The 26298-nt window shown below is 37.7% G+C and overlaps 1 protein-coding gene across 1 annotated transcript in view; it reads right to left on the minus strand.

Annotated features, from left to right (window-relative positions):
• The window catches only part of LOC127641302 (DENN domain-containing protein 1B-like), a 122204-nt gene that overhangs the window by 25455 nt on the left and 70451 nt on the right, over positions 1-26298 (minus strand). Inside the window, exons 10-14 of the mRNA XM_052124211.1 lie at positions 21895-21995; positions 18879-18924; positions 17103-17204; positions 8095-8220; positions 5223-5324 (exon numbers count right to left, since the gene is read on the minus strand). Of these exons, the coding sequence (XP_051980171.1) occupies positions 5223-5324; positions 8095-8220; positions 17103-17204; positions 18879-18924; positions 21895-21995 (477 nt within the window). The remainder of the gene's footprint in view (positions 1-5222; positions 5325-8094; positions 8221-17102; positions 17205-18878; positions 18925-21894; positions 21996-26298) is intronic.

A 26298-nucleotide genomic window follows, 5' to 3' on the forward strand; every position in this document is an offset into this window, starting at 1 on the left:
AAGAGAAGAGGCTCTATATCAGGGCAATAAATAAAGCAGGAGGAAGTGATGGTTCAAATAAGATAGCAATTCTCACAGTTCTTAAGAATTACTATGCAATACATTGAATGGATATCTTGTTCAGAGGCTTTTAAAGGGGAGACCAGGGTGAGCTGTCACACGAGTTGGCCCATATCTCAGTAACAATAAGGTTTTTAGTCAAAAGTCCAATAAAACAAATGTGTATTTTCTCTAGCAGTGGTTTTGTATAGTACAGTGGTGGCCAAAAATATTTGCACCCTTGGTAAATATGAGCAAAGTAGGCTGTGAAAAAAAATCTGCATTGTTTTTTGTAATACAATTTTTTTTATTGATTCAAAGAAAAAACACAACACATACACACTGAATCAAAATGTATCTTTTAATCATCACTGTTATCCCTCCCCAAACACCAACCCCACCCTAACCCCAACGAACACCCCCGTGGTCACATAAAAAAATATATATAATAAACATACATGCACACATGAGTCCCCCAAAACCACCAAATACCTACTCCACTTCCTGAAAAACAAGTCCCCAAACCCCAGCCTTCTACCCGACAAATCCTCAAAAGCTGCCACCCTCCCCATCTTCACACACCACTCTGGAAATGGTGGCACTCCATCCGATTTTCAACCCCTTAAAATAATTTGTCTGCCAATCATAATGCTAGTCAGAACCCAATTTTTTATATATTTAATGGACTTTAATGTCCTTAAAGTCTTGGATCTTAACATACCCCCAAAAAACATGGATTGTGTCTCCAACATCTCATTGGCATCACCAGCAGGTGGGTGTGTCTTTAAGACCAAGTCTATATAAGGGGTCCAAAAAAATCTATGGTGCAGCTGTAAATACCTATAAAAATGAGATCTGGGAATCACAAAATGATAAACCAAATTCTCAAAAGATCTTAACACTCACTTCCTAGACTTCCTAGACTAGGACTTCCTTATGAAATACGAAACCAGGGAGGGGCTCTCTCAAGTGGAAGCACCCGAAGAGCCAAATGTCAGAGAACGAATGCATAATAATAAAACAAAATCTCGGCCAATGTAACTTGTCGAAATGTAATCAGGGAAGCTTACCGTTCCATATAAAGGACTTCACTATGCTATGCTATCAAATTGCTTGAAATAAGAGAGGGGGGACATCTATAGGGAGAGATTGTAGCAGGTAGTTGAATTTTGAAATACAATTCATTTTAATAACCTTAACCTTCACAATCATAGATAAATGTAATGAAGCCCACCTGCCCACATTACTCAAAAACCTTTTTAATTAAAGGGTAGAAATTATCTAACTATAATCACACATATTAGCTGGGAATAAAATGCCCAAATACTTTATGCCCTGTTTGGGCCACTGGAAGCCAACTGGCTGAAAATCCGTTACTGGGCAGTACGCTGTCAGATTTAGACCAATTGACTCTTTAACCTGAGAATTTAGAAAAGGAATTAATAATTCTGTGGAGACAAGGCATAGATCTAGTGGGGTTGGAGACGAATAATAAAATATCATCTGCGAAAAGCTTATGCATCAATACTTCACCTTCCGTGACAAAATAGTATAATATCTGTATTTCAATCGGGTCAAATCTCTGAGGCCATCATATGACATTCGGCGCTTCTGTTCTGTCTCAGTACATTAATATTCTCTTCCAACTCCACGAGTTCTTGTGCTTTGGATTTTTTGATAAGGCATACTGTATAAATTGACCCAAGAAACACTTTAAGTGCCTCCCAAACCACGCCCATAGAGGATGCTGAGGACCAGTTGGTCTCCATATAATCATTGATTTCAACCTTTAACATTTGGTGGAAATAAGGATTTTGCAAAAGGGATACATACAAGTGCCAACTATATGATTTCTTTTTCTCCATATGTGGCAACACCTCCAAACTCACCAGGGCGTGATCTGAGACCAAGATGTTTCCAATTGAGCAATCCACAACACATGAAATGAGGGACTTAGAATAAATCTTATGGACTGACAAAAAAAGTTTATAGTCCTTACCAGATGGGTTCCAAACTCTCCAAATATCTGTAAGACCAAGATATTTACACATCCTATGAAGCGTCACTGTTGCTCTAGGGGACTTACACACTTTTGCTTCACTATGATCAAGGACTGAGTCCATCAATAGATTAAAGTCTCCTCACAATATTATATCATGAGGGGTGCCAACGGCTTGCAACTTCCCTTCAAGATCTATATAAAAGCCCAGATCATCAGCGTTAGGTGTGTAAATATTAGCCAAAATCAACCTTTCCCCTGAATTTCTGCTAAAACACCAAATCACTCTTCCTTATCTTTAATTTGTTTGACACCTTTGTAATGACTCCACTGCTCTTACTCGATCCAGCACTAAAGAAAACATGTCCACCACCCCATGTCTTCCCAGATTTTGCAGATTCCTGCGGGAAAAGATGCGTTTCTAGAAGAAACACTATATCATATTTCTCACATTTGAGAAAATAAATAACCTCCCTTCATTTTATGGGGTGCCCCAATCCGTTCACATTCCACGTGGAGAGAGATAATCCACTCATATTAATATGTGACATTTTGACATATTAGAAAACATAGATTGTGTGTCAAAAACAAGATTATAAAGACCACATTCCCCATTAGTGCAACAATTAAACCCCGAACTTCCCCCAGAACCAAACAAACAGAAAAAAGTGTGCATTAACCCTGCACACGACAGCGCCAACAGGCTTCCATCCCTCTAAACTCAAAGAGTCCGTGTACGACAACTTTGCTGTCGGATTGCTCAATTCCGGTGCTTCTATAGAAATTTTGTGAGACACAATTACATAACAGAAAATACTCTGTAAAACACACTCCAGCCAATATGCAGAATAAACACAAAGAATGTGTAGATTCATTCACAGAACTGTCTCGAAGGTGTGTTCATCCACAAAACAAACTCCAGCTGCCAACTGTCAAACGAATGTTCAGTAAGCCGGCTGTTTCATAAGTGCATTAGATGACGTAATCCTTCCAATGTCCTATAAAAAAAAAAACTCCACAAAACTCCAGCCGATAGAAGGTATAACAGTGGACAGTTGACGCTGGATTTCTCCTGCCGCACCTTCCAAACAGAGTCCCTGGTCCGTAGGCCCTTCAGAAATTTCAGCTTTTCTGAGCAATACTCAGAAAAGTATCTTTTAATATCTCCAGAGCCTGAGGATTTTGACTTCATAGAACAGTTTTGTAGCAGGATGCGTTTAATCTCACCGGTTTATGACATACAAATAATTAAAAACTAGCAAAGTGCACAGAGCTCGTCGTTTACACATTTGCTCCTCGCATGACATCACGTGACTCCAAAAAAATCTACATTGTTTATCCTTTTGATCTTTCATTAAAAAGAAATTCACAAAAATCCAACCATTAATTGAAGTAAAACAATTGAAAGAGGAGAAATATCTCATTATTAAATAACTATTTTTCTCCAAACCACATTGGACACAATTATTGTCACCCCTAGAAATTTTTATGAGTAAAATATATCCGTACATTCCCATTCATATTTGAAATTGATATGATATACTATTAGATTGTTCAGCCATGACTTCCTGTTTCACAGGGGAATAAATATGTGGTACACAGGCCAGATTCCCTTAATCATCAATCACATTGGGTTAGACTAAAGAATATAGTTCTGATGTGTGGCAAAAGGTTGTTGAGCTTCACAAAATGGGAAGTGGCTATAAGAAAATAGCCAAAGCATTGAAAATGCCCATTTCCACCATCAGGGCAATACTTAACAAGCTCCAATCAACTGGAGACCTTAAGAATCAGCCTGAAAAAGGGTGTGTGTCTATATTGTCTCCACGCACAGTGTGGAGGATGATTCAAGTGGCCAAATAATCTCCAAGGATCACAGCTGGAGAATTGCAGAAATTTGTTGGGTCTTGGGGTCTCAAACTAAATAGGGTTTCAAGAAAAAAGCCTTTGCACTCATCCAACAACAAACTTAAGCATCTTCAGTTTGCCAGGCACTACTGGAACTTCAAATGCAACAGAGTTCTGTGGTTAGAAGAAAAAATAAATTAAAAAAGAGCATTTTGGCAGCAAACACCAGAGATGGGTTTGGCGCACACAGAGATGAAGTAGTACCCAATGCCCACAGTTAAATGTAGTGCTGGATCTTTAATTTTGTGGGGCTGTTCTTCTGCCAGAGGTCCTGGACATCTTGTTCAAATACATGACATCACGGACTATCAAATACCAACAGATAAAAAATCTAAACCTGTATGCCTCTGCCAGAAAGCTTAAAATGGGCCCTGGTTGGATTTTCCAGCAGGACAATGATCCAAAACAAACATCAAAATCAACACAAAAATGGTTCACTGACCACAAAATCAAGGTTCTTCCATGGCCATCCCAGTCCCCTGAACTGAACCCCAAAGAAAATGTAAGGAGTGAACTGAAGAGGAGAGTCCACCAAAATGGAACTCTGAATTTGAAGGACATGTAGAGATTGTGTACGGAGGAATGGTCTCGGATCACTTGCCAGGTGTTCTCTAACCTCATTAAGAATTATAGGAGAAGACTCAGAGCTGTCATCTCTGCAAACGGAGGTTGCAACAATTATTGAATAAAAGGGTGCCAATAATTATGGCCAATGCATTTTGGTGAAAAATATTTATTTAATAATGAGATATTTCTCCTCATTAAATAGTTTTACTTCAATTAAAGATTAGATTATTGTGATTTGTTTTAATGAAAGATCAAAAGGATAAACAATGGAGATTTGTTTTCAAAGCCTTGTTTACCGTAATCATATTTACCAAGGGTGCAAATATTTTAATATCTTATTTTTGTAATAGCTGTTGGGCAAACAAGTTAACACAACAACACAACACTGGCATATATTCAGGCAATAGTCAACTATATAATGAAGTTTAGATTTTAACTGAAAGGTTGAACTGTTCTCTCAAGGGTATTTTTGATATAATGTATGTCAGGTCGGGGCAATTTGTCACAAGTGTTTGAAATTTACACAATTTATTAATTGCAATTTTTGTTGGACAAAATTACAATTGTTTGATATTTAAAGTAAGCAAATGTAAAATTGGATTGGACCACAAAACAATACAAAATATGTTTTTGGGTTTTAAAGTGGAGGTAGAAGTGCTAAAAAACATGTTGAAAAATGTGAGTGTCTATTTTATCATTTCCCCTCTACCTGCTTAAAAAGCTGCAGGTTCACGGCCATCTCAAGGAAACTTCTCATGGTGCTGGAACGGTGTGCCACAAAGCTCTTCTCACAGAAGCTGATTGGCTCTCCCTGGGGAGAAGAAAGCTCTATTTAATGACAATAGACAGTCCGCTATTGGCTAAAACTCCTGCAAACGGTGATGCTTCATCCGAGACTTGCAAGAACTTTTGTTTGACTACGCTCACTTGTTTATCATCATCATCACCCATTGCAATCAATTACATCATTTCAATTTCTCCTCGAGTCACATAAAGAGAATAGAAACAGCCAACAAAATGGAGCAACAAGGCTTGATAGAATATGTATACTTAGATCTTATTTATCAGTGGGAAACTTGTGGTAAGGTCTGTAGGGATAAAAACACAGTGAGCCTCTTCCATGCAACACAAGCAGAACAAATCTCTGTGTAAATTGTTAGTAAAACATTTCATAGGTAAATTGTTGCATTCTATTCAGGTCTCGTCCACACTAACACTTTTTCGGTTAAGAACTTTAGAAAATTACGTTTGGAAACAAAAAAATGGTAAAGTATGTAGAACTAGAGACCGTTTTCGAAAGTGTCTGTTTTCGGTGGAAGAAAACGCCAATCTAGTGTGAATGAGAGATATAAACGTAGCAAAATTGATGCAACCGGAAACGTACAGTATTAGTGTGGACAAAGCCTCAATAAGTGGCCTTCGATTTCTTGTAACACGTAGACACCTTTAGTGGCATTCTTACCAACTTATCCGATGTGCACATGTATTTTTCGAATGCCGGTTTACATTTTGACATCAAAAGCAGAGAATAAGCAGTTTTTCTTGGGTTGTCTGACTTTTGGTAGTTTTCAGTGTATATGTGTGCAAGTAAATGCACTAAATGTGACAATTTTGTGAAAATCATTAAGCAAATTGTGTTTCATGATATTTGCACTAGCATTTCTTGTACTCATCTTTTGTGTTCTCATCATAAACCCAACTCAATTATAAATTTGCGTAAATCACTTTCATAACCAGTCGTGGTGGTGGTGTAGTGGGCTAAAGCACTAAACTGTTAATCAGAAGGTTGCAGGTTCGATCACCACAGCCACCACCATTGTGTCCTTGAGCAAGGCACTTAACTCCAGGTTGCTCCAGGGGATTGTCCCTGTAATAAGTGCTCTGTAAGTCGCTTTGGATAAAAGCGTCTGCCAAATGCATAAATGTAATTGTAAATAACCACTAAGGGATGTGGCTTAAAAGCAGTTTGATCAGAGTATCTGTTACGTTTTTGCTGTTTGGGGCCAATAAAAAGAGACCTATGAGGTAGCAGACTATAATGACCTTAATAAGCTTGTGATTGCCGACTCTTGCATGGGAGCTAATTATAGTTTCCCTGCATCGTTTCATTTACAGCTCAGTTAGAAGCAGGCATTCTGCAAAGGTGCTGATGGGAAAGCACATGGGCTCCATTAAGCAGAGCGGTATTTCATACAGATGATTAGTTTCAATGGAAGAGCCTCTTAAGAAATGCAGTGTGTGAAAGATAAGCCATTACCTCAGAAGATGACAGTAATGCTGGTGAAATACTAGATGTATAAAATCAAATATTGCTATCACATTTCAGATGCGTTTAAGCATTCTCTTGGAGGAATGTTATGAAATTATGCATAAATTACTGGCTTAATAATAAAAGATTTCTACAAATGCAGTGATTTCAATGCAATGCTCTCATTGTGAAGAAAGTAAGGGTGTTTTTGTGCCTCAGTAAAAATCAATTGAAATATTAATCAAAATAAACCAGCATAAAAGGCTGATTTTCAATTGTTCGACTTCTTAGAATTTTAACGAGCCAGGGCTGACTGTCAAAAGAGTGCTCCATTTTTGAGATTTTGTTTTAAAACTCAAGCAAAGCAAATGAAAGTGGTGTGACTGAAGGCCTTCGGTTCATAAAAAAAGAGAATGAAAACAGCACTAATTCCATGTAGATTTGAAGACAATGTGCTCAATTGAGGCACCACTTTGAAGGCGCACTTAAGAGTTGCGCAGACTCGCCTGTTTTGAGCATGTGTGTATTTTTTTCTGGCGGCGAAAAGCCAATTAGTGCACAACCGCTGAAACATCAATAATGTATCTTCACTCTGTGGGTCTACACTAACCAATTACTCTCTGCCTCACCAACAAAGATGGCCATATTTGACAAACAGAGAGAGTACTTTGTTTTCCTCGATGCCGCTTTCAAAAACGAGAGACACATTTCAGGAGTTTAGAGAGTCTGAAAAGACCACAAAGGGACTGAAAGCAAACTTCAAAGAGACTGTTTGGGCTTTTCAACATCTGACATTTGGGTGATACAGACAGGCCCACCTTTCCTTGCACCTATTTATCCCTATTTGCCTTCATGCTTTCCTTTTCTGAAACAGGGTATCGCTTCTCTAGCTTTAAATGATGGCTCTACCAGTATAAATAAATAAGGATAGCTATTTTTCTTTAGCTTACGGTTTATTTTTATGTTATGAATTGTACATTTTTAAGAGAGGTATGAGGAGGAGCAAAGAATAAAAATTCGGAACAAATACCAATACATTTCTACTCTATTTTGTGAGCCTAGCGCAGGGAAAATTCATTATTGAATACTTGATTCTGACTGGTCAATCATGGCATTCTGCGATCAAATATCTTTGTACAATGACCACGAAACAGCATAATTGACCGTTGTCCCAGGCAGCTGATTTACTACATAGCTGTGCTAGTTTCATGTCTCTCATATCATTCCATTGTCTCCTTCTCACTCACATCAGCAACTGATTTTGAGTTATTGATTCATTACACGTAAAATATTTTCTTGATAATGTAATGATGTGGTTGTAGAGAGTCCTTACAGGTTTATATCTCAGAGCATCCCGATAGGAGCCGAACAGAGCAGCCTGAGCATGAAGAAAGGCCCGAGCCACACCACTGCCTGTAGCAGTGGACTGCTTTTTCAGCTTACTCTTCAGACTAGAGACCTGAGAGAGAGAGATAGAGAGAGAGAGTTAAATTAACACCTCTGAAATTGGTGGAAGGACAGGCAAACCCAATCAGAGTGTGAAGTGTCATATTTACAGGTCACCCCCCCACCCCACACACACACACACAAAGACAGAAATAAAGAAAAACCTTCCATCTCTGAAGAGCACCTGCTGCTCTGTTAATTGAAGCAATCGCACAGTGCGCAGGGGTGAAGCTATGATGCTTTTGGAGGGGCCAGAGAGCAAAATGTCTTTGGCAGGGAATCTTGGTGTTTCTCACCCTTCCCCATTTTCATACTCAATCTACTTCCTAAATCTCTTGACATGCATATGATTTAACTATTTTTGTCTGCCATGGATCTCCTTTTAGTTCTCTTTAACTAGCATTATACAGGACTGAGATCACTGCCAGGAGACTTTGACTATTCATAGACATTAAGAAACATTGGAGAATTTTGTGAATTTCGGATTCAGCAGACAACACTGAGCAAAACCTTTGCAAAAAGTCTCACTACAAGGTTAAAATATATTAAATATAAAGTAGTAAACCATGTTTATATATATTAGGGGTGTAAAATATATTGTATCATATTGTATTGCATGATGTGACACTCACTATACAAAACCATATGTATTGTACGATACGTTAACAAACACATTATAGTGTAATTAAAATCAAGCAGCGCAATATTGAGAGCTGCGGAACCATCTCCTCCCACGATAGGGGGTGCTGAGCGCTCACAAGAAAAACAAACTAACACACAGTACATAGGTGAGAAGATCAATGGGAAATGGCAAGTAGATTGTACTGTAGTGGTACAGCTTGTCAAATTTGCCAAACAACGGTGTCATGTCCTGGCGCTACAGTACATTAAACGTCATTTTATTTACGCTGACATCACCGTGCAAATCTGTGGACTTGTAACACATGCTATAAACCGGTAATAATGCTGGTAAAGTTTAGATGGAAAGTGAAATGGGGAAAAGGGCCCACAAAAACATTGTGTGTGCCGATCGGTTTTGCTCAAACTTTTTAAATAATATTATGTATTATATATATATATATATATATATATATATATATATATATCTCAGTAAAACCAGTGGTCAGGTTCCACCCAAGTTTCTTTTTTTTCACCACTATATAACACACAAAGGATATTTTTCCAAGCTACAGTCATTTCAGCTTGTTCACAGGGGCTTTCAGACAACAAGGCATGATTTTCTATAAAGCTGCTTTGAAATTGTGTGTATTGTGAAAAGTGCAAGACAAATATAAATTATTAGTGTAGACAAACTTAAGTTCTCAAGGAAAACATGACAATTGTGAGTTTTGGAAATAATAATTAAAATATGTACACTCTAGATTAGACAATAGATTACTTTTACCTTTACAATCTGTCTACCCCAGATGCGAGCGCTCACGTCGCTACTCTTCGAGGCTGTCTACACTGGACGTGTCAAAGCGAACGTTCTAAATAGTTTATTTGTCTTGCTGGCAGGAGTAGCGCCAGCATGTACAGGGAAAAATAGAATGGAGTATCTGTTTACTGTCTGTGCAACAAGATGCGACGGATCCAGTGTAAAACCATCATTGTTTATAATGAGAGCAATCTGCTTTTGTCACATTGCACTGCTAATGTCTGGTGTAGACAGAGGGCCCTATCTTAAGAGCGCCAAGCACAGCACTGTGCCATAAGTCATATACGCAAAGTCAATAGACATGGGCATGAAGTTTTGCTATTTTTGTGCAAGCATGCACTAAGCCTAGGAACAAGTGGTATTGGCAAAACTGCACTCGCAAAGCACTAATGGGCAGGGCCAAGTGAAAATATCATTAAAATTACAAAGTGGTCAAAATATTCATACCAAATCCAAATATTTTACTCTCTCCAACCGGCCCCTTTTGCAGTAATGTAAAAGTTGCTCTACAATAACAGGTGGAAAATACCAACACAAATTAGTAGATCATAAATACAAACATAATAATGATAATTAAAAAATAAACCATGACCTAAAGATAGTTTAATACAAATCTCATAAATATTTGTTTCATTAAACATCTTTCAGTGTATTTCAGGGACATAATTTCATGGAAGGTGGAATCTCAAAAGTGCAAATGCAGGAACTGAATTTAGAATTTGCGCTGAAAACAGACATGTTCGCTTACAACAGGGCTGGCACGAAAATTGCACTTACAATTAGCGCCCTCACAAAAATTGGATAAGACGGAGCACACGATTGTAGCACATATAGCTTTTTGAGCTCAAGAAAATAGAGCCCATTGTGTTATTGTTACACCCCTTAATATTTGTAGAGTCATTAAATCAAAACTTTTGATGAAAATGGTATGAAAATATTTAAAAACATCCAAAACACAAAGCTTACATTTGTAAGAACTAGGTTTTTGAAGGATTTTTCCTTTTCACCATATTAATCTTACTTATTTTAATTGAACCCAGAGCAAAATAGAAATCTAAATTTATATTAAAAAAAATTCACATAAAATTGACAAAAAGCAAAGAATATTTGAATGTTACCTATTGAGGGTTTATCCCACACTCAAAGCCTTCTGTATGAAGGCATCCAAGCCTGTCATCAGACACAGCGATGCACAAAAACATAGGGATGAACCATGAAGCGGAGCTTGATCCAGGTAATGTAAGGTCAACCAAATTGATTACGTATGCTGCTGTGTGTATTACCATCTGCTGGAAATGTTTATGCAAGCCTGCTATTCACCCTCAGCAGCATGCATATCAATAATCAGTTTGGCTTTTTTTATTAGGGAAGATCAAGAAAGGTGGTTTAGGCAGTCCACATAATACCAAGAGGAAAGTAGGAAGCGCACCTGGGCATATCACCACTGACCGTGTTGAGTGGCTTTAGGGTGTTCAAAACATTTTCATTCTTCATTTGGGACAGAATAAATTTTTTTGTCATCTTTTGTCTTTTTTTGTTACGTTTGTACCTGTTAGGATATGCCTTTTCTTCTCAATCTCCCTGAGCTGATAGATTGAATGCTCAGAAACATCAAACTGGAAGTTTAGCGACACAAAATTAACAAGCGTCATCTCCATATTCACACTGGCTACGTGCTTTTATGTTTATGTAAAGTTGGCGGCATATTAACATTTCATCTTTTTTCTCACTTTTCTCACTCTCCCCAAACAATTCGTTAAACAGTCTTCATTTTTGAAGAATCAAAGAATTTAAAATGCCACACACACAGGAGAATCTACCCTGTACCCAGTAGGCAAGCAGAATTAGGTAAAACAAGAGATTGAGCACAGATATGGGTTTAATGCAACCAAGCATGGTATTAAAATTACAATTATAAGTTAAATAACAATCTTCTTATATTCTACATTATTGAATGAATGAATGAATGAACGAATGAATGAATATATATATATATATATATATATATATATATATATATATAGACAACAGCATTTTTATATTTATTATAATATAATTTTAGATGTATTTATTTCTATAATTAAATTATTATTTAAATAATATATTTACATGGTAAAAAAAATATTTGGAACAACATTTGTTGCCAAAAATTCTCAGTTACAGAATTGAGTACTGTTAACTACAATGCAATATTTCCTCTCTCAATATTCAATTTATAAATTAGCCAATTCCTGACATCACCATTCAAATGTAATGTTGGAGATAAACTTCAATTTAATAATTGGGTTTTGATAGTAGCACAAGCATTGGCATAATTGATCAGTCAGGCTAATTACCTTCTTTACTTTGAGTAGCACTAATGAGATATGAGTGTGTGTGTGTGTGGGGGGGGTGGCATCAGAGTAGAGCTTGGCTCAACAGGTGATAAACCTATTTGGCAGTGACATTTTTAGGTGTAAAGTCATTCAGCCTATGATCTGATCAAAGGGAGAGTCCCCCATTGGGTCCAATTATATCTATGGTATTGTAGGAGGTGGGAACCAAGGGATCGGAGGAAACAGAGAAGGGTGGGGGGGTATGTTGAGTTATGATATTCATAATCTATGCAGAGAGGCCTTTCCACTATAGGTCTTCTCCCCATAGCTGTGATCTTTTCAATTTACATCAAGCAAGGATAGCTAAGGATAAAAGTGCAGCCTCCAACTCGCTGAGCCCACAGAGGGCAAAAACAAGGCCTCATTAAACTCTACTGCATGGACTCCCCGACAGGGTTTGAAGTGCATCAAGTAAAGAGCATGGGGTCAGAGGTTGCCCAGAAAACAGATCTCCATTTAACTCACCAGCTGGAGATGATAATTAGCAGGTGCATCACTGTCTCCTGCTCTAAAGGATGAAGTCATGGAGATCTGCTTTACGGTGGGCTTCTATTATACACCGTGAATTTCAACAGAACACCACTTCTGACACACACACACACACGCCTCCTCGAGAGCGGAGCGGTTTATGGTCAAGGGATTATAATTCATTGAACTGGACAAGCCGTGGACAGGCGGTTCACTCAGTCACATCCACACACATATATTTTACACTTCTTCTTCCAGAGCTATAAATGTAGATCTGACAGATTTGACGACTGTCTACCAGCCCCGCTGGATATTTAGAGTGGCATTAAAGACTTTCTACAGAAAACATGTATGGAAATCCATCTACCTACTGTAAATCTTTAAAAAGATGACTAATGATGGTGGAAACAGGTAGAATCTAACTAAATACAATTTAAACAAAAATTAAGGATTAAAAATAAATGATAGATATTTTATCAACGTTCTATAGTATTCGATTGCAATTGAAAATGTAGGTTGGAAAGACAACATAAACTAAACAATCAATCACCATGATTAACATGCGTTAAACACGCATGTAAACAAATCAGCTCAAACAATAAATCATCAGGTTACATTGTGGCCCTTTAAGAATATGGCTGAAAGTCTTTTAAAGACAGAGGGAAAAATATGTTTTGTTAAGGATTCTGTCCAGGGATGGAAAGCCGTGGGGAGGCAATTAGGGGACTACAAAGAAAAAAAGAAATAGATATGAAAATCTGATGCTTTCATTTGATGTGCACTAGGTTGAAAAGTATATGTACACGCTGACTGAATTCACACCCTTTTACAGAAACACAAAGACAACTCGCATTTCAACCCCAATGCTAAAGGATTGCTGACTTTATGCATACATTTTAGAGTAAATAAAAAAGGACTTACATTTTATGTTTTCTATTTATTATAAACTAATTAAATTTCATATTTATGTGTGTGTGATTTAACAGTCAAACAAAAAAATGCATGTAAAAGAACTGAAATGCATCGCTTATAGAATGATAAAATGTTTAATTTAGTTTTTACAAGTTAGTATTTACAATGTATACAGCATAATGAATGTGCATGTTTTTAGATTTTACTTTGTGCAAGATGTACTTTGACCTTGTCACTTGCAAAAAAAAAACAAAACACAAAAAAAACACCACCACCACATTAAAAACCCCCCCAAAATTATTTGACATTTTTAAAACACATTTAATCCTTATAAAACTGTTTTAAACAATATGATGTGTGGTATTTTAAAGCCATCTGCATTTAATTTTAGTCGCTTTCCAACTTCCAACCCAATCTTAAGAAGAAAAAAAAAGGGCACAATCAAGTACAGTTATTGTTCATCAACAGACCATTAACAGTGTAGCCCTCAGGGCTGGACAATGCATTAGTCCTCTCAGGGGTGGAAATAAAGCCCACCAGCACACTAAGACAGAAGAGCAAAACTGCTCTTTTAAGAGGGTTCTAAATGGGCTTATATTCGGGCTGCCCTCAAAAATAGAACAAGCATTGAAAAACGAAACTTTCACACTTTCCCCAAACAGTAATTGTTTGGTGTGTCAGCTGATGTACTTATTGTTTTTGTTTTCTCTCTGAAAATAAAAAGAATGAATCCCAATTAACCATCATGGTGAGTGATCTCAGAGGCGGCGCAGGAATATTGCACTTTCTCTGATTCAATTGTTAACCTCCGTTTGGTAGCTTAATAAACATGGGTGTGCCAACTTGAATTTTCACTGTTGATTGAGAACATACATGATCAATCACAGACGTACAAATATAAGCGGTGTATAGGAGATGAAAGAAAGTCAACCGGAATGATACAAAAGTAGAAACAAGACTGTGAATCTGAAAAGGTATATGATGGTTCTGCAGAAACCTGAACAAGAGTAATAAAGTCAAAAATAATATTTGATCAGAAACGTCTAAGGATTGATACAGGACCTGTGAACAGAAAAACACATCCAAATAACACTGCATGCTTAGCTGTTTGGAACCACAACGGATTCATAATTTTCTATTTTTAGATGGTTTTAATGACTGCAAAAGTAAACACCCCATTCCTCGCAACCAAAACCAATTATAATTGAATAAAAAATAAAAAAAGCAACGGTTTCACAATGTTTAAGGAGGAAGAAAACACCTTAATTTATTTGTGAACAAGCAAACTCTCCTCTCAACATAATTTTTTTCTTTTTCTTTTGCAAAATCAACAACCTCCCATCATTAAAATGTCTTACATATTTATAAATTCAGTTTGCAATGCATCTTGATGGTACGATAAAAACTTCAGCTACAAATATGTTCTAAAACAAAAGAAAAGCTAGTTAGAAAAAAGTTAGCTTTAACAGTTACACTAAAAAGATTGGTTTACATTACTGACATTTTTTATTATACTTTGACATATTGTACAAAAAAAACACAAGGTTTGAAAAGGTGCTTTTAAGAATTTGATTTATAGATAGAGCACATTCACAACCACCTAACATTCTCAAAGCATGTAGAGGACTTTCAACCATCACTTCTGATGTTTCCAATAAAAAGCATGTTTAAAATTATTTACAAACGTCCGCCACATCCTCTTTGCGCTACGCCAATTATCATCACTATTTGTATAATCTTTGGCTTTGCACAGTACGGAATTGCTACTGGCGTGGTAGCATTTCTAATAGTCAATAAATCTAAAATATTATGTGTGAAAATGGGAAAAAAGTGCCATTACGTGACAGACAGCATAGAGCACAGCATAGGCTCCCGTCTGAAAAAAAGAGCCAGGTAATTCGTGACAACTGTCACCCTTGACCCCTCTGAAAGCAGGTCTGGTGGTCAGACTCTCTAAATAACAAAGTCCACATGGTAAAAAATAAAAGGAAAAAAGGCCTTCAAACACTTAATTAGATGAATCTCAAAAGGTTCGGCTTAAATCAATAAGACTTAGAGGAAGAAAAAAAAAAAAAAAAAGAAAAGAAACGCTCCGGGGTCAGTTATATTATATTTTGCTTTAGTTGTAAAATGTATTGATTTTCTTTTTTTGTGGTTGGAAATGCTAAAATTTGTGAATAAAATAAACTGAGTGTAAACTTGAGGTATACTTAAATAATTAAAAACTAAATTAAAATAGGCTACCAAATGAAAGGATTAAAATAAAAGTAATTAAACGTTATCTATTGACACTTCTCATCTTCTTTAGTTCTTTTAGAAATACTGATTTGCAAGCCACACTTGTAGCAAATGCCATGTGACACAATTTAAGCAGAAAATGAAAAAACAAAATATATCTCAATCTTGAGTTATGAATTTGAGTATCCCCAAAAGTATAACCAAAGTGAGAGAAAAATGAATTTTTGCATTGATAAATATATTATTGTAGGTGACATTTACATTCAGGTGGGGTAATTTAACATGATATGCTGAATATGTTCTATCATTAGTCAATGAAAAATTGAACGAGACGATCAAAGCAAACATTGAGCTGCCACTTAATTCATCACGCTATGAAGACAAAGAGCTTTTTATCTTTCCCCTCCGTTAGTTTCAAAAGACCAGACTTTTTTTTTTATGACACTCTCGGTTTGCAATTTAATTTACAAATGGGATGCCAGTGCTGAGATGGAACAACATAACAGGCTGCCTTTTTCTGCTTGGACAGACAGCAGCGGGATCCACCAAGTCATATATGAGTGTTAAAATGCACCCCCCAGCAGGAGGGAAACTAAGAAAGCAAGAACAAAAAAAAACAATAAATGATAAAAAAATATATATACATTTCTGGTCAAAGGGACAAATTACAGACATCTTTCTGACTCTGATGCTGGACGCACTTCCTATTGCTCTAACCGTGGCACCTAAACATTAATTAAAGGGAGAAGGTGCTGGCAGGTGGCAGAAAAGCAGAATCTAATAATTGGCCCCCTTCTTCCCAATGCCTTCAGAAAATTCTAGACTACTAGCAAGATGTGGCACTGGGCAGGCAGAAAGGCATTCTTTGTGCAAAAAAAATACAATTCAAATTATAAAAAATAAAAAAATAGATGAAAGCAGGAGTTTAAAAACAGGGTGAGATCTGATGACCGGTGAATTGTGACGGCCATTTAACGTCAAAGGGCGAGTTTACAGAGCGCAGTTTGAGGATTCATGGCAGCGTCTGCTAATGATGAGATGACAGAGGCACATTGTGTTCTCTGACCAGAGAGAGAGTGTGTTTGTTTAAATGTGCAGGTGGGGGAGAGAGAGAGAAAGACAGAATGACTAAAGGTTCAAAAGTGGCGATCAAATTTGTGAGAGATGAGCAAGACCTGTAGTGTGTGTGTGTGTGTGTGTGTGTGAAGATAAACTTTAGGTATGTCTTAAAAATGTAAAAATGATTCATATACAATAATACTTAATAATGTTTTTTTATTCTTTAAAAAAAAGCTAAAAGTTTCATTTTAGAGGTAGGGTTATAGTCTGTTGTATTTATAAATTGCTTTCATAAAATAATAGTCTGTGTGTGATATGCTCGCATTTAGAACTAAATACATTTGTTTGGGTATCTGTGTGTGGGTTTTGTTGTTGTTGTTGTTGTTGTTGTTTTGGGACACCCACCACATCACTGGGCAGGTTGTGCAGGTCATCTGTGGGGCTTTCCAGAGTGTTTGTGTCCACATTCAGAATGACCACATCATCCAGAGATCTGCTCTTTACTCTCTGAAAACACAATACACTGTTACAAACACATTCCTGATAATTCGCACTTCCTGCATCCGTCTTCATGAGGATTGGACCTTCAAATGTAATAAATAATGTAAATGTTCTTATTTTTATATGTTAACAATAAAATTCCACACATGTAGTTTCTTTATGCAGAACATATTATTTACAGAGCGACTTTGACAAGGGCCAAATTGTGATGGCTAGACGACTGGGTCAGAGCATCTCCAAAACAGCAAGTCTTGTGGGGTGTTCCCAGTAGGACAACCTGTAAACCGGTGATAGGGTCATTGGTGCCCAAGGCTCATTGATGCGTGTGGGGAGCGAAGGCTAGCCCATCTGTAGCACTACTGAGTTACTGTAGCACAAATTGCTGAAAAACTCAATGCTGGCCATGATAGAAAGGTGAAAAGATAACGGGTCAGAGCTGTTTTGGCAGCATGAGGGGGACCTACACGATATTAAGCGGTGGTTTTAATGTTGAGGCTGATAGGTGTAAATGTGTCTTGAATAAAGAAACTAAAATAAATATTTTTCTCATTTTTCATCCAAAAATATCCAAACCTCCACAAGCCGACTAAAAAAGGCAAGAATTTAAATGGATTAAGTCAAGATGTAAACATTGGCTTCTCATAAACGAAAACCAGACAAAACTATGAATAATGTTTTTTCTGTTAAACAAAACAAAGATACAAAAACATCTATGCTCCCACAATTTCTATAAAAATCATCCAGGGATGAGACTCAATATTTTATAATCAATATTAATTAATGAAACTGGCCATTAAGACAATTAAAACAAATCTACACAGACACGGTCGAATATTTACTCAGTAAATGGTTTTAAAACCACTATGAGCTCTTAAACAAATGTTACAAAAATAAAAAAAGTAATTTCACTTAGCTAATCACATATTAATAAAAGCAGACTCTTTTCAGGCACTTTGAATGAAGCCCCACTGTGTTGAGTGGTGTAATGCTCCCACACAATGGTTGTCACGGTAGTGGCGACAAATACAATAATTATTCCTCCAGTGCAGGTGGGGGAAACAGCCAAGTGTGTAAAAATTTTCTTGTTTGTCATTTTTGACAGTCGCTGTTACGGCGGCCCATGCGTTGATTTGGTCTAATTACGTGCAGCCGTATTGAGGTGGGGGGTGGTGTGGACTGTCAGTGGGTGAACGTGTGATAAACACCGGCACTGCCGCTACTGTCAGCACTATCGGATCTGTGCGTGCAGTTATAGGTCTACCTCTAACCAACATGCCATATCTTAATAACCAAACACACCATCTCTTTGTTTCTCCTTCGTATCTCCAGCTCTTTCATTTCTCGTGTGCGCACGGGAGATGAAAAGTAAAAAACAATGTGTCAATTTCTGTGGGTTTCCCTGTTCTCGGCGATGAGGCATCAAAGTAGAAATGCCGTTATTAGCATCTCATATGGTTTTGTTGGTTTGAGTAGTGTGATGTGATGGTTTCAGATTTTAAATGGCCTCATGCCCACGACAGAGTGAAAGGAAGTAAATAAATAATAATGGTTTTATGTAATATTGGGAAGATGTGACTGGCTGTGGTGACTGCAACTGAGTGGTCTGCTTTTGATCAGACACCAGATACAAACAGTTTAAAGATGATGAACAGCCGCTGACATTAGATTAATGTCGCTTACCTCTAACAGGCTGAGATGAACTCCAACCAGATATGGCATGGGCGCACTGTTGGGAACAGAAACAAACCACGTTCATTAGGAACAGAACTAATAGCAACATGAAAATAGCTTTTATTATAGGGGAGGAAGCTGGTTCAGCCATTTAAAGCAGTTTAAAAATAAAAGCGTCTATCCCCCATTTCTTTTTAAAACATCTGCAGCCATATAGTAGACAGATCTTTAAAAGTCATTTCTATAAATTGAGTTATATAAATGTAAACTCCGACAGTTGATAACCTTTCACCCTTATTCATAATGCTATAGGCTGTTCTCATTAAATGGCATTGTGTTTTTATTTATGACAACTTGGTCAACATGGTTGACGGAATTGGTGAAGCACAAAATTAATCTGGAATATTTACCCATTATCTTCTATTGCAACAGACAGCTGTTTAACTTAAAATACACAATTTTGGGAACAAAATATTCCTATTTTAAAGAGACAAAAAAAACATTGAGATTTTGTTCATGTCCAAAATTAGTGTTGCCTTTACGATATTCACAAATGAATGCATGTCGTAGATACACTTAAAATGATTTGAAACGTATCTGCACCTGTTACAGAACAAATTTGACACAAGGGAAACAATTTAAAAACATGTAACATCAATTCTGGGCAGAATAATAATAATAAATGAGGATCACTGTAAATTGACAAATAACTTTGACGCAGCACGCATCAGAAACTAAACTTTATTAGCAGCCTCGGCTGTTTCCCGGAACGAGCCCTTCTTGAGCAGTGAGGGTGATTAGTGTAATTGCCTAGCGTCACTTTTGAGTCTCGTGTACAGAGAGAAACAAGGCAGGGCTCTGTAATTAGATAGGTTTGGGTAGCCGCTACTGTGCTCACTCAATCAGGTTATGTGGCTAATAAGCTACAGTCTCCCTCAATGCATCTGTTAAGGCCACGGATTTAACTGACATGCAGGCACACTGACACGCATTGGGTCAGCTCTGTCATGTCATTGTTGTCTGCGAGTCTAACTTTGTTATGACAGCCTTATTCCCATCATTCCATATATCGTTCATAATGACCAATGCATGATCTTCAAATCTAATATGATAATCTTGTTTTGTATACTTAAATAGCTAAAATATTATCAAATGGCCTAGCTTTTCTAACTGACACAAAATAAGACTGCATTTATATGAATGTTGTATTTGACCACAAACACTTTCTCTGCTGCAAGGCTACACAAGGCTCTGGTGTCAAGCATGGCAGCACAAGTCCATCAATTTAAGGGTATAGGATGTTATGGTAGCTATAGAGCTGGGCTATAAGTTAAGAGTGTGGTCATGGTCTCAGCCCACAGTTGGCATTTGGAAATCAGTTTGCTACACAAGCATATACATACATGTTCCTGACGTCTATAAAATAATTGCTGGACTCGGTGTGGTGACATTGGCTGTAATAAAGCAAGTCCTTCATAAATCCCCTGAGACTTGGAAGATATTAATTAAGAAGTGGGGTATTTCAGAAGGTAGTTTTGCATGTTTAGGATCACCATGGTAGTAACAGACCAATAAATTAAATATTATTTTTGTTGTGCAGAAAGTATGATTTAAAAAATAAGTGAATGTGTATATACACTCACCTAAAGGATTATTAGGAACACCATACTAATACTGTGTTTGACCACCTTTCGCCTTCAGAACTGCCTTAATTCTATGTGGCATTGATTCAACAAGGTGCTGAAAGCATTCTTTAGAAATGTTGGCCCATATTGATAGGATAGCATCTTGCAGTTGATGGAGATTTGTGGGATGCACATCCAGGGCACGAAGCTCCCGTTCCACCACATCCCAAAGATGCTCTATTGGGTTGAGATCTGGTGACTGTAAGGGCCATTTTAGTACAGTGAACTTATTGTCATGTTCAAGAAACCAATTTGAAATGATTCGAGCTTTGTGACATGGTGCATTATCCTGCTGGAAGTAGCCATCAGAGGATGGGTACATGGTGGCCATAAAGGGATGGACATGGTCAGAAACAATGCTCAGGTAGGCCGTGGCATTTAAACGATGCCCAATTGGCACTAAGGGGCCTAAAAGTGTGCCAAGAAAACATCCCCCACACCATTACACCACCACCAGCAGCCTGCACAGTGGTAACAAGGCATGATGGATCCATGTTCTCATTCTGTTTACGCCAAATTCTGACTCTACCATCTGAATGTCTCAACAGAAATCGAGACTCATCAGACCAGGCAACATTTTTCCAGTCTTCAACTGTCCAATTTTGGTGAGCTCTTGCAAATTGTAGCCTCTTTTTCCTATTTGTAGTGGAGATGAGTGGTACCCGGTGGGGTCTTCTGCTGCTGTAGCCCATCCGCCTCAAGGTTGTGCGTGTTGTGGCTTCACAAATGCTTTGCTGCATACCTCGGTTGTAACGAGTGGTTATTTCAGTCAAAGTTGCTCTTCTATCAGCTTGAATCAGTCGGCCCATTCTCCTCTGACCTCTAGCATCAACAAGGCATTTTCGCCCACAGGACTACCGCATACTGGATGTTTTTCCCTTTTCACACCATTCTTTGTAAACCCTAGAAATGGTTGTGCGTGAAAATCCCAGTAACTGAGAAGATTGTGAAATACTCAGACCGGCCCGTCTGGCACCAACAAACATGCCAATCTCAAAATTGCTTAAATCACCTTTCTTTCCCATTCTGACATTCAGTTTGGAGTTCAGGAGATTGTCTTTACCAGGACCACACCCCTAAATGCATTGAAGCAACTGCCATGTGACTGGTTGATTAGATAATTGCATTAATGAGAAATTGAACAGGTGTTCCTAATAATCCTTTAGGTGAGTGTACAAGCAAATACACAAATCTCTCGAAAGGCCTAAATCATCCTCTAAACACTCAAAACAGACTGGTCTAAAGCTCAGAAAGCAGCATAGCCCAAGCCTGAGTGAGATACAAATGAGACATTTGTGTGAGTGTATTTGTGTACTTGTGCAGATGAGCAGAGCTCTTACCAGCAGTAGTCCAGCAGATGAGGAGGAAGAACAGGGATGAAGATGTGCTGCCAGTGCATGGGATAGAGCATGGCGCTGGACCCCTGCACGCATGCAGTTAACTAAGACAAGAAAACAGAGACAAACACATGAGGTTCCTTCATATGACGGGCAAAGAAAACACTCCTTCATGTGGGTGCATTGAACATGCCGTTTAACACGCTTTGCTTTATGGTATTCAGTTTATTGTGGGCCAGGAGAGCATGCTGTATCATATACAACTGTCTTTTTCATCTTCCAAAGTTCAAAAGGAAAACATTGAAAGCCGATTAAATGTTTTTTTTTTTTCTTTCCTCCACGTTCACTCTGATGTTAACAGGACAGGTTCAAACCGAATGCAAATCATCAATCAAGGCCCTAAAAATACACCAAATCCCAACACTGAAGGTGTCAAATGTGTAGCAGCTTTGGCGCTGATACAAAATTAATGATGCTTTATTACTGCTATACATACAGAGTAAATAATCAAACTCTACAAGCAGGGAACTGTTAATTACATCCCTGGCATGGATGTTTAATGAGTGAACACCCAAGTGACCCTACACCACAGCCTGATTCCCCCTCATGGCTACCTAGCCCTTGTAATGACCTGTGTATACGAGCTCTCACACACAGCAGCTTCCTCATCTTCCAGATTAAAATAACATGATTAAATATGGAAAAGAACAGAGGTCTGAAGGCTCCTCTGGGACTTCATTAGGGCAAATTGCCAAAGAATGAAACACGAGTTAGCCAAGAGAGACTGTGAGCTGTTGGAATACCACAGGGAGTAGGGCTGTATGAGGGGGTCTTGACAATTGGAGCTTCCAGTAATGTGTGAACCATGGCTCTGAATTATCAAGAGACCCCCTTGCTCACTGACACACACAATATCACAATTGACCAGTGAAACCAACCAAGCTTGGCGGTGGCACAACAGTTAGCTTCCAAGATATCTGTCCAAAGTCACACCTCCACCTTATAAAAGATGCAGTTTTATATGTCCGCATGCAAGGTGTAAGACCAGAAGCATACTTTATGCAAGTATGCATAAGCAAATGAGAGCGCTTGGCAAACGTGTTGCCAACGCGAGGTCCGAATGAACATGCTTAATGTGCATTCTTGCGTTACTGTGGCGGTAACAAACCTCAGTACCAAAGGGGGCAATAGAGTTACCTTAAAAAGTCTGTGTCATGAAACTGGATGTGTCCTTATCCGGATTAGTCGCAATTAATATATTGACTTAAACTTGCTTGCTCAGCAAAATTCTCTTCGAACTGAAGCGGACATTTCACAATCATTTCAGCTATTGCACCACTCTGCAGAAACAATGAGCCCTTTTAAACTAAACAACATACGAAATTGAGCTTGTGTAGTTAGAAGCACCTGCTGTCATGTACTTGCGTCGAGTATCTTACAGCCTTAAGGGCAGTCATGTTTCCTGATCCTGCCAGAGTTGCTGTTTGTTCCGTTAGCATTTTGATACACCGCGGCCTGTGACTGTAACTGCTCTGGATACGAAGTGACCTATCGAGTCAAGAATAGTACAGATTTAATTAACAGTAATTTACTGTCTTGCATTTTTGCATATGTAAATGTGTTATGCAGTTTTCCGAAATTAACAAAAAGCCTTGGTTGTGACAGATCTCATTTTGTCCAGGCATTTTAGAAGAAAAATGTATATTTGTGCCATTTCTCACCAAGCGAAGTTTGGTTGCTATCAAGGCTTTGAGACCCTTTCTGTGTCTAATCTTTTTTCTCAAGGTCCATTAAATAAATCATGCTGAGAGGTCATTGCATTGCAAAGAAACACTTTTCTTTGAACGTGCGAAAAGACTGCCGTCTAATTTCATAGAGGGGAACCTTCCGTGCCAGGTAAAGATGGACAAAAAAGCTAAATAACACATTCCAAATATTTTTTAAATGTCCACAGACATGCCCAATTGGCTTGATTTATGCTCGATTTCAAAGATGAGGGGCAAGCAAAGGAGGTGGCGAAACCTAGATAAACATTAAAAGATGGAATTCAAAAACAAATTACTCTTGATATCTTTCCCAGGCAACATTTTTGGTAAAAACAAGTTTCATCATAGTCCTGCAAGAAAATCAATCATAGTTTTCTTTTAGTGACCATTTAAGAGAAATATCTCTACCACTGCCATCTATAGTTGGGCCACAATGTACTGTTTGAGTGCTGCACCTAATAAAAAAGATTGCCAGTATAATGAATAATTAGTGAAGAAAGCCAAATGGTCACAAAAAGGAATGTGTATGCTTGATATTCCTTTGAATGAAGAAGCCCTCCTCAAGAACAAATGCTGGATTATGATTTGTTTGGATGCAGGGCTGGATCCTGCAGAGTCCGTTGAGCGCTTGCTGTAATGAGCATGCCATGGACATGTTAAGTGGAGGTGTTCTCTATGGAGACCAGCCAGAGAGCAGATTTTTACATAGGTGACCGGGTACAGAGATGCAAAGGATAAACCAACGAGGCCTTTCTAAATATGGCCATTCCAAAGAACACATGAAACAGTACTTACATGAATCAAGATAGAACTATGGAAATCAAAATCAGCTATGCAATCGTTTTACTCTGGCATATGTTTTTTGAGATATTTGAAAGAAAGGTTCCAACTAAAGCACTATCCACTTATAATTAAAGTATACAGGCCAATTTCTTTCTGTAAATTTTTATTTTTTTTAATTTCTTATTATATAAACACGAGTACATCAAAATTATTTGTTGTGGTATTTGGCAGAATGCCATAAATGCAGTAGATAAAGCTTTGGCTACATTTAACCCGAAACATTTAAGAGAATAGTTCACCCAAAAAAAAAGAAAATTGTGTCATAATTTACTCTGTAGAACACAAAAAGTAATGTTTTAATTAATATCACAGTCAGATAGTATGGAAGCTCATTTCCGACACATTGGAAAGTCAAAATGATGAGATACAATGTCATAATTATGAGATTAAAAAAAGTCATAAATATGAGCTACTAAGTAAAAATGATCAAATACAAATTCTAAATTATGAGTTACTTAAACATAAGATGTTAAATCATAATTATGAGATACATTTTTCTCAAAATTTTGACTTAATGTCATAATTGTGATTTAGTATCCAACAATTTAGATTTTTAAATTTCATAATGATAACTTTTTATTTCTTAACTATGACTTTTTATATCAGAATTCTGACGATTTTTTTTCTACGTGGCGGAAATAGGCTTCCATATTATAGTGACTCATTTAAAGCTCAAAAAAGGACCCAAAATTATCATAAAAGTAGACCATGTGACTCGTGAGTTATATTAAAATTCTTCTGAAGGCAGTTGCAAGGTTTTGGTGAGAAGCAACCTGAAATAAGTACATTTCAGTGAAAATCTTGACATCCATCGCATATTCATGAGCTCTATAAGAGAAGCTTGTTCATGTGAAAATTTGCATTGTTTGAAGGTCCATTGGGTTCTTTTTAAACTTTAAAGTGAGTCATTATCAAATGCAATTGTAAATTGAATTGAAAATAAAGAAAGGGATATTAAAATTGTCCCTTTTGTGTTCAGTCTAAGAAAGAATGTCATTCAAGTTTGCAAAGACTGGAAGGGACTAGGTTGTGAACAATTTCTTTAAACTTAAATGCAAATTTCAGGACACTTGTTTTTTTTGCTGACGCATAAAACAATCTTGACGGTCAAGGCTCAAGCCGATTCGTTCAAAAATGTATTAAAACCATTTTTTCATACATTAAGAGATCTAATGAGATCAGCAGCAAATATTTCTGCAGCCAAGCAGCATATAAGAAGCTCTGATAGAAATAGACCAACAAATTTCTCTTGAGAGGAAAGCAAATAGAAGGATTTTGCAGTCTTGGTTCAGCAAACTCAGGATTTGCCCAATCAAGTGACAGTCACAGAACTCTCACTTCACAATCAAACCACATTCATACTACTCTCTAGGAGTACATTTGTACCATTTTTCCATGCTGAGCTATATTCCCTAGATGAAGTCTAAAGATACACTTTGTAACACCTTTCCAGTGAACCCTGTCTATGTAAACAAGTTGACGAACATATTCCCCAACATCTAAGGAGAAGCTAGGGTTAAAAAATATCCATGGCAACTTCTCCAAGAATAGACAAAGTAAAAAAAGGTCCCGTTCTTTGATAAGCGCAACAAAGCTCACGGTGGAATCGGTGATTGGTGCAGACTGGAGACTAGAGGTGCGATTCCCCCTGACAAGGGTGACAGCGCCACAGTCTGTGCTGACTTCTGCTACCAGCAAGGCTTCTCTCTCCTGGTCCTCTCCTTGTTTCCCAATTACCAAGCCTCTCGCTCCCCTCTTGTTGACAAACGCATGGCTCTCGGCTCTGAGCAGGGGGCGC

This window comes from Xyrauchen texanus, chromosome 50, assembly GCF_025860055.1.
Source record: "Xyrauchen texanus isolate HMW12.3.18 chromosome 50, RBS_HiC_50CHRs, whole genome shotgun sequence".
In the NCBI taxonomy this organism is placed as follows: domain Eukaryota; kingdom Metazoa; phylum Chordata; class Actinopteri; order Cypriniformes; family Catostomidae; genus Xyrauchen; species Xyrauchen texanus.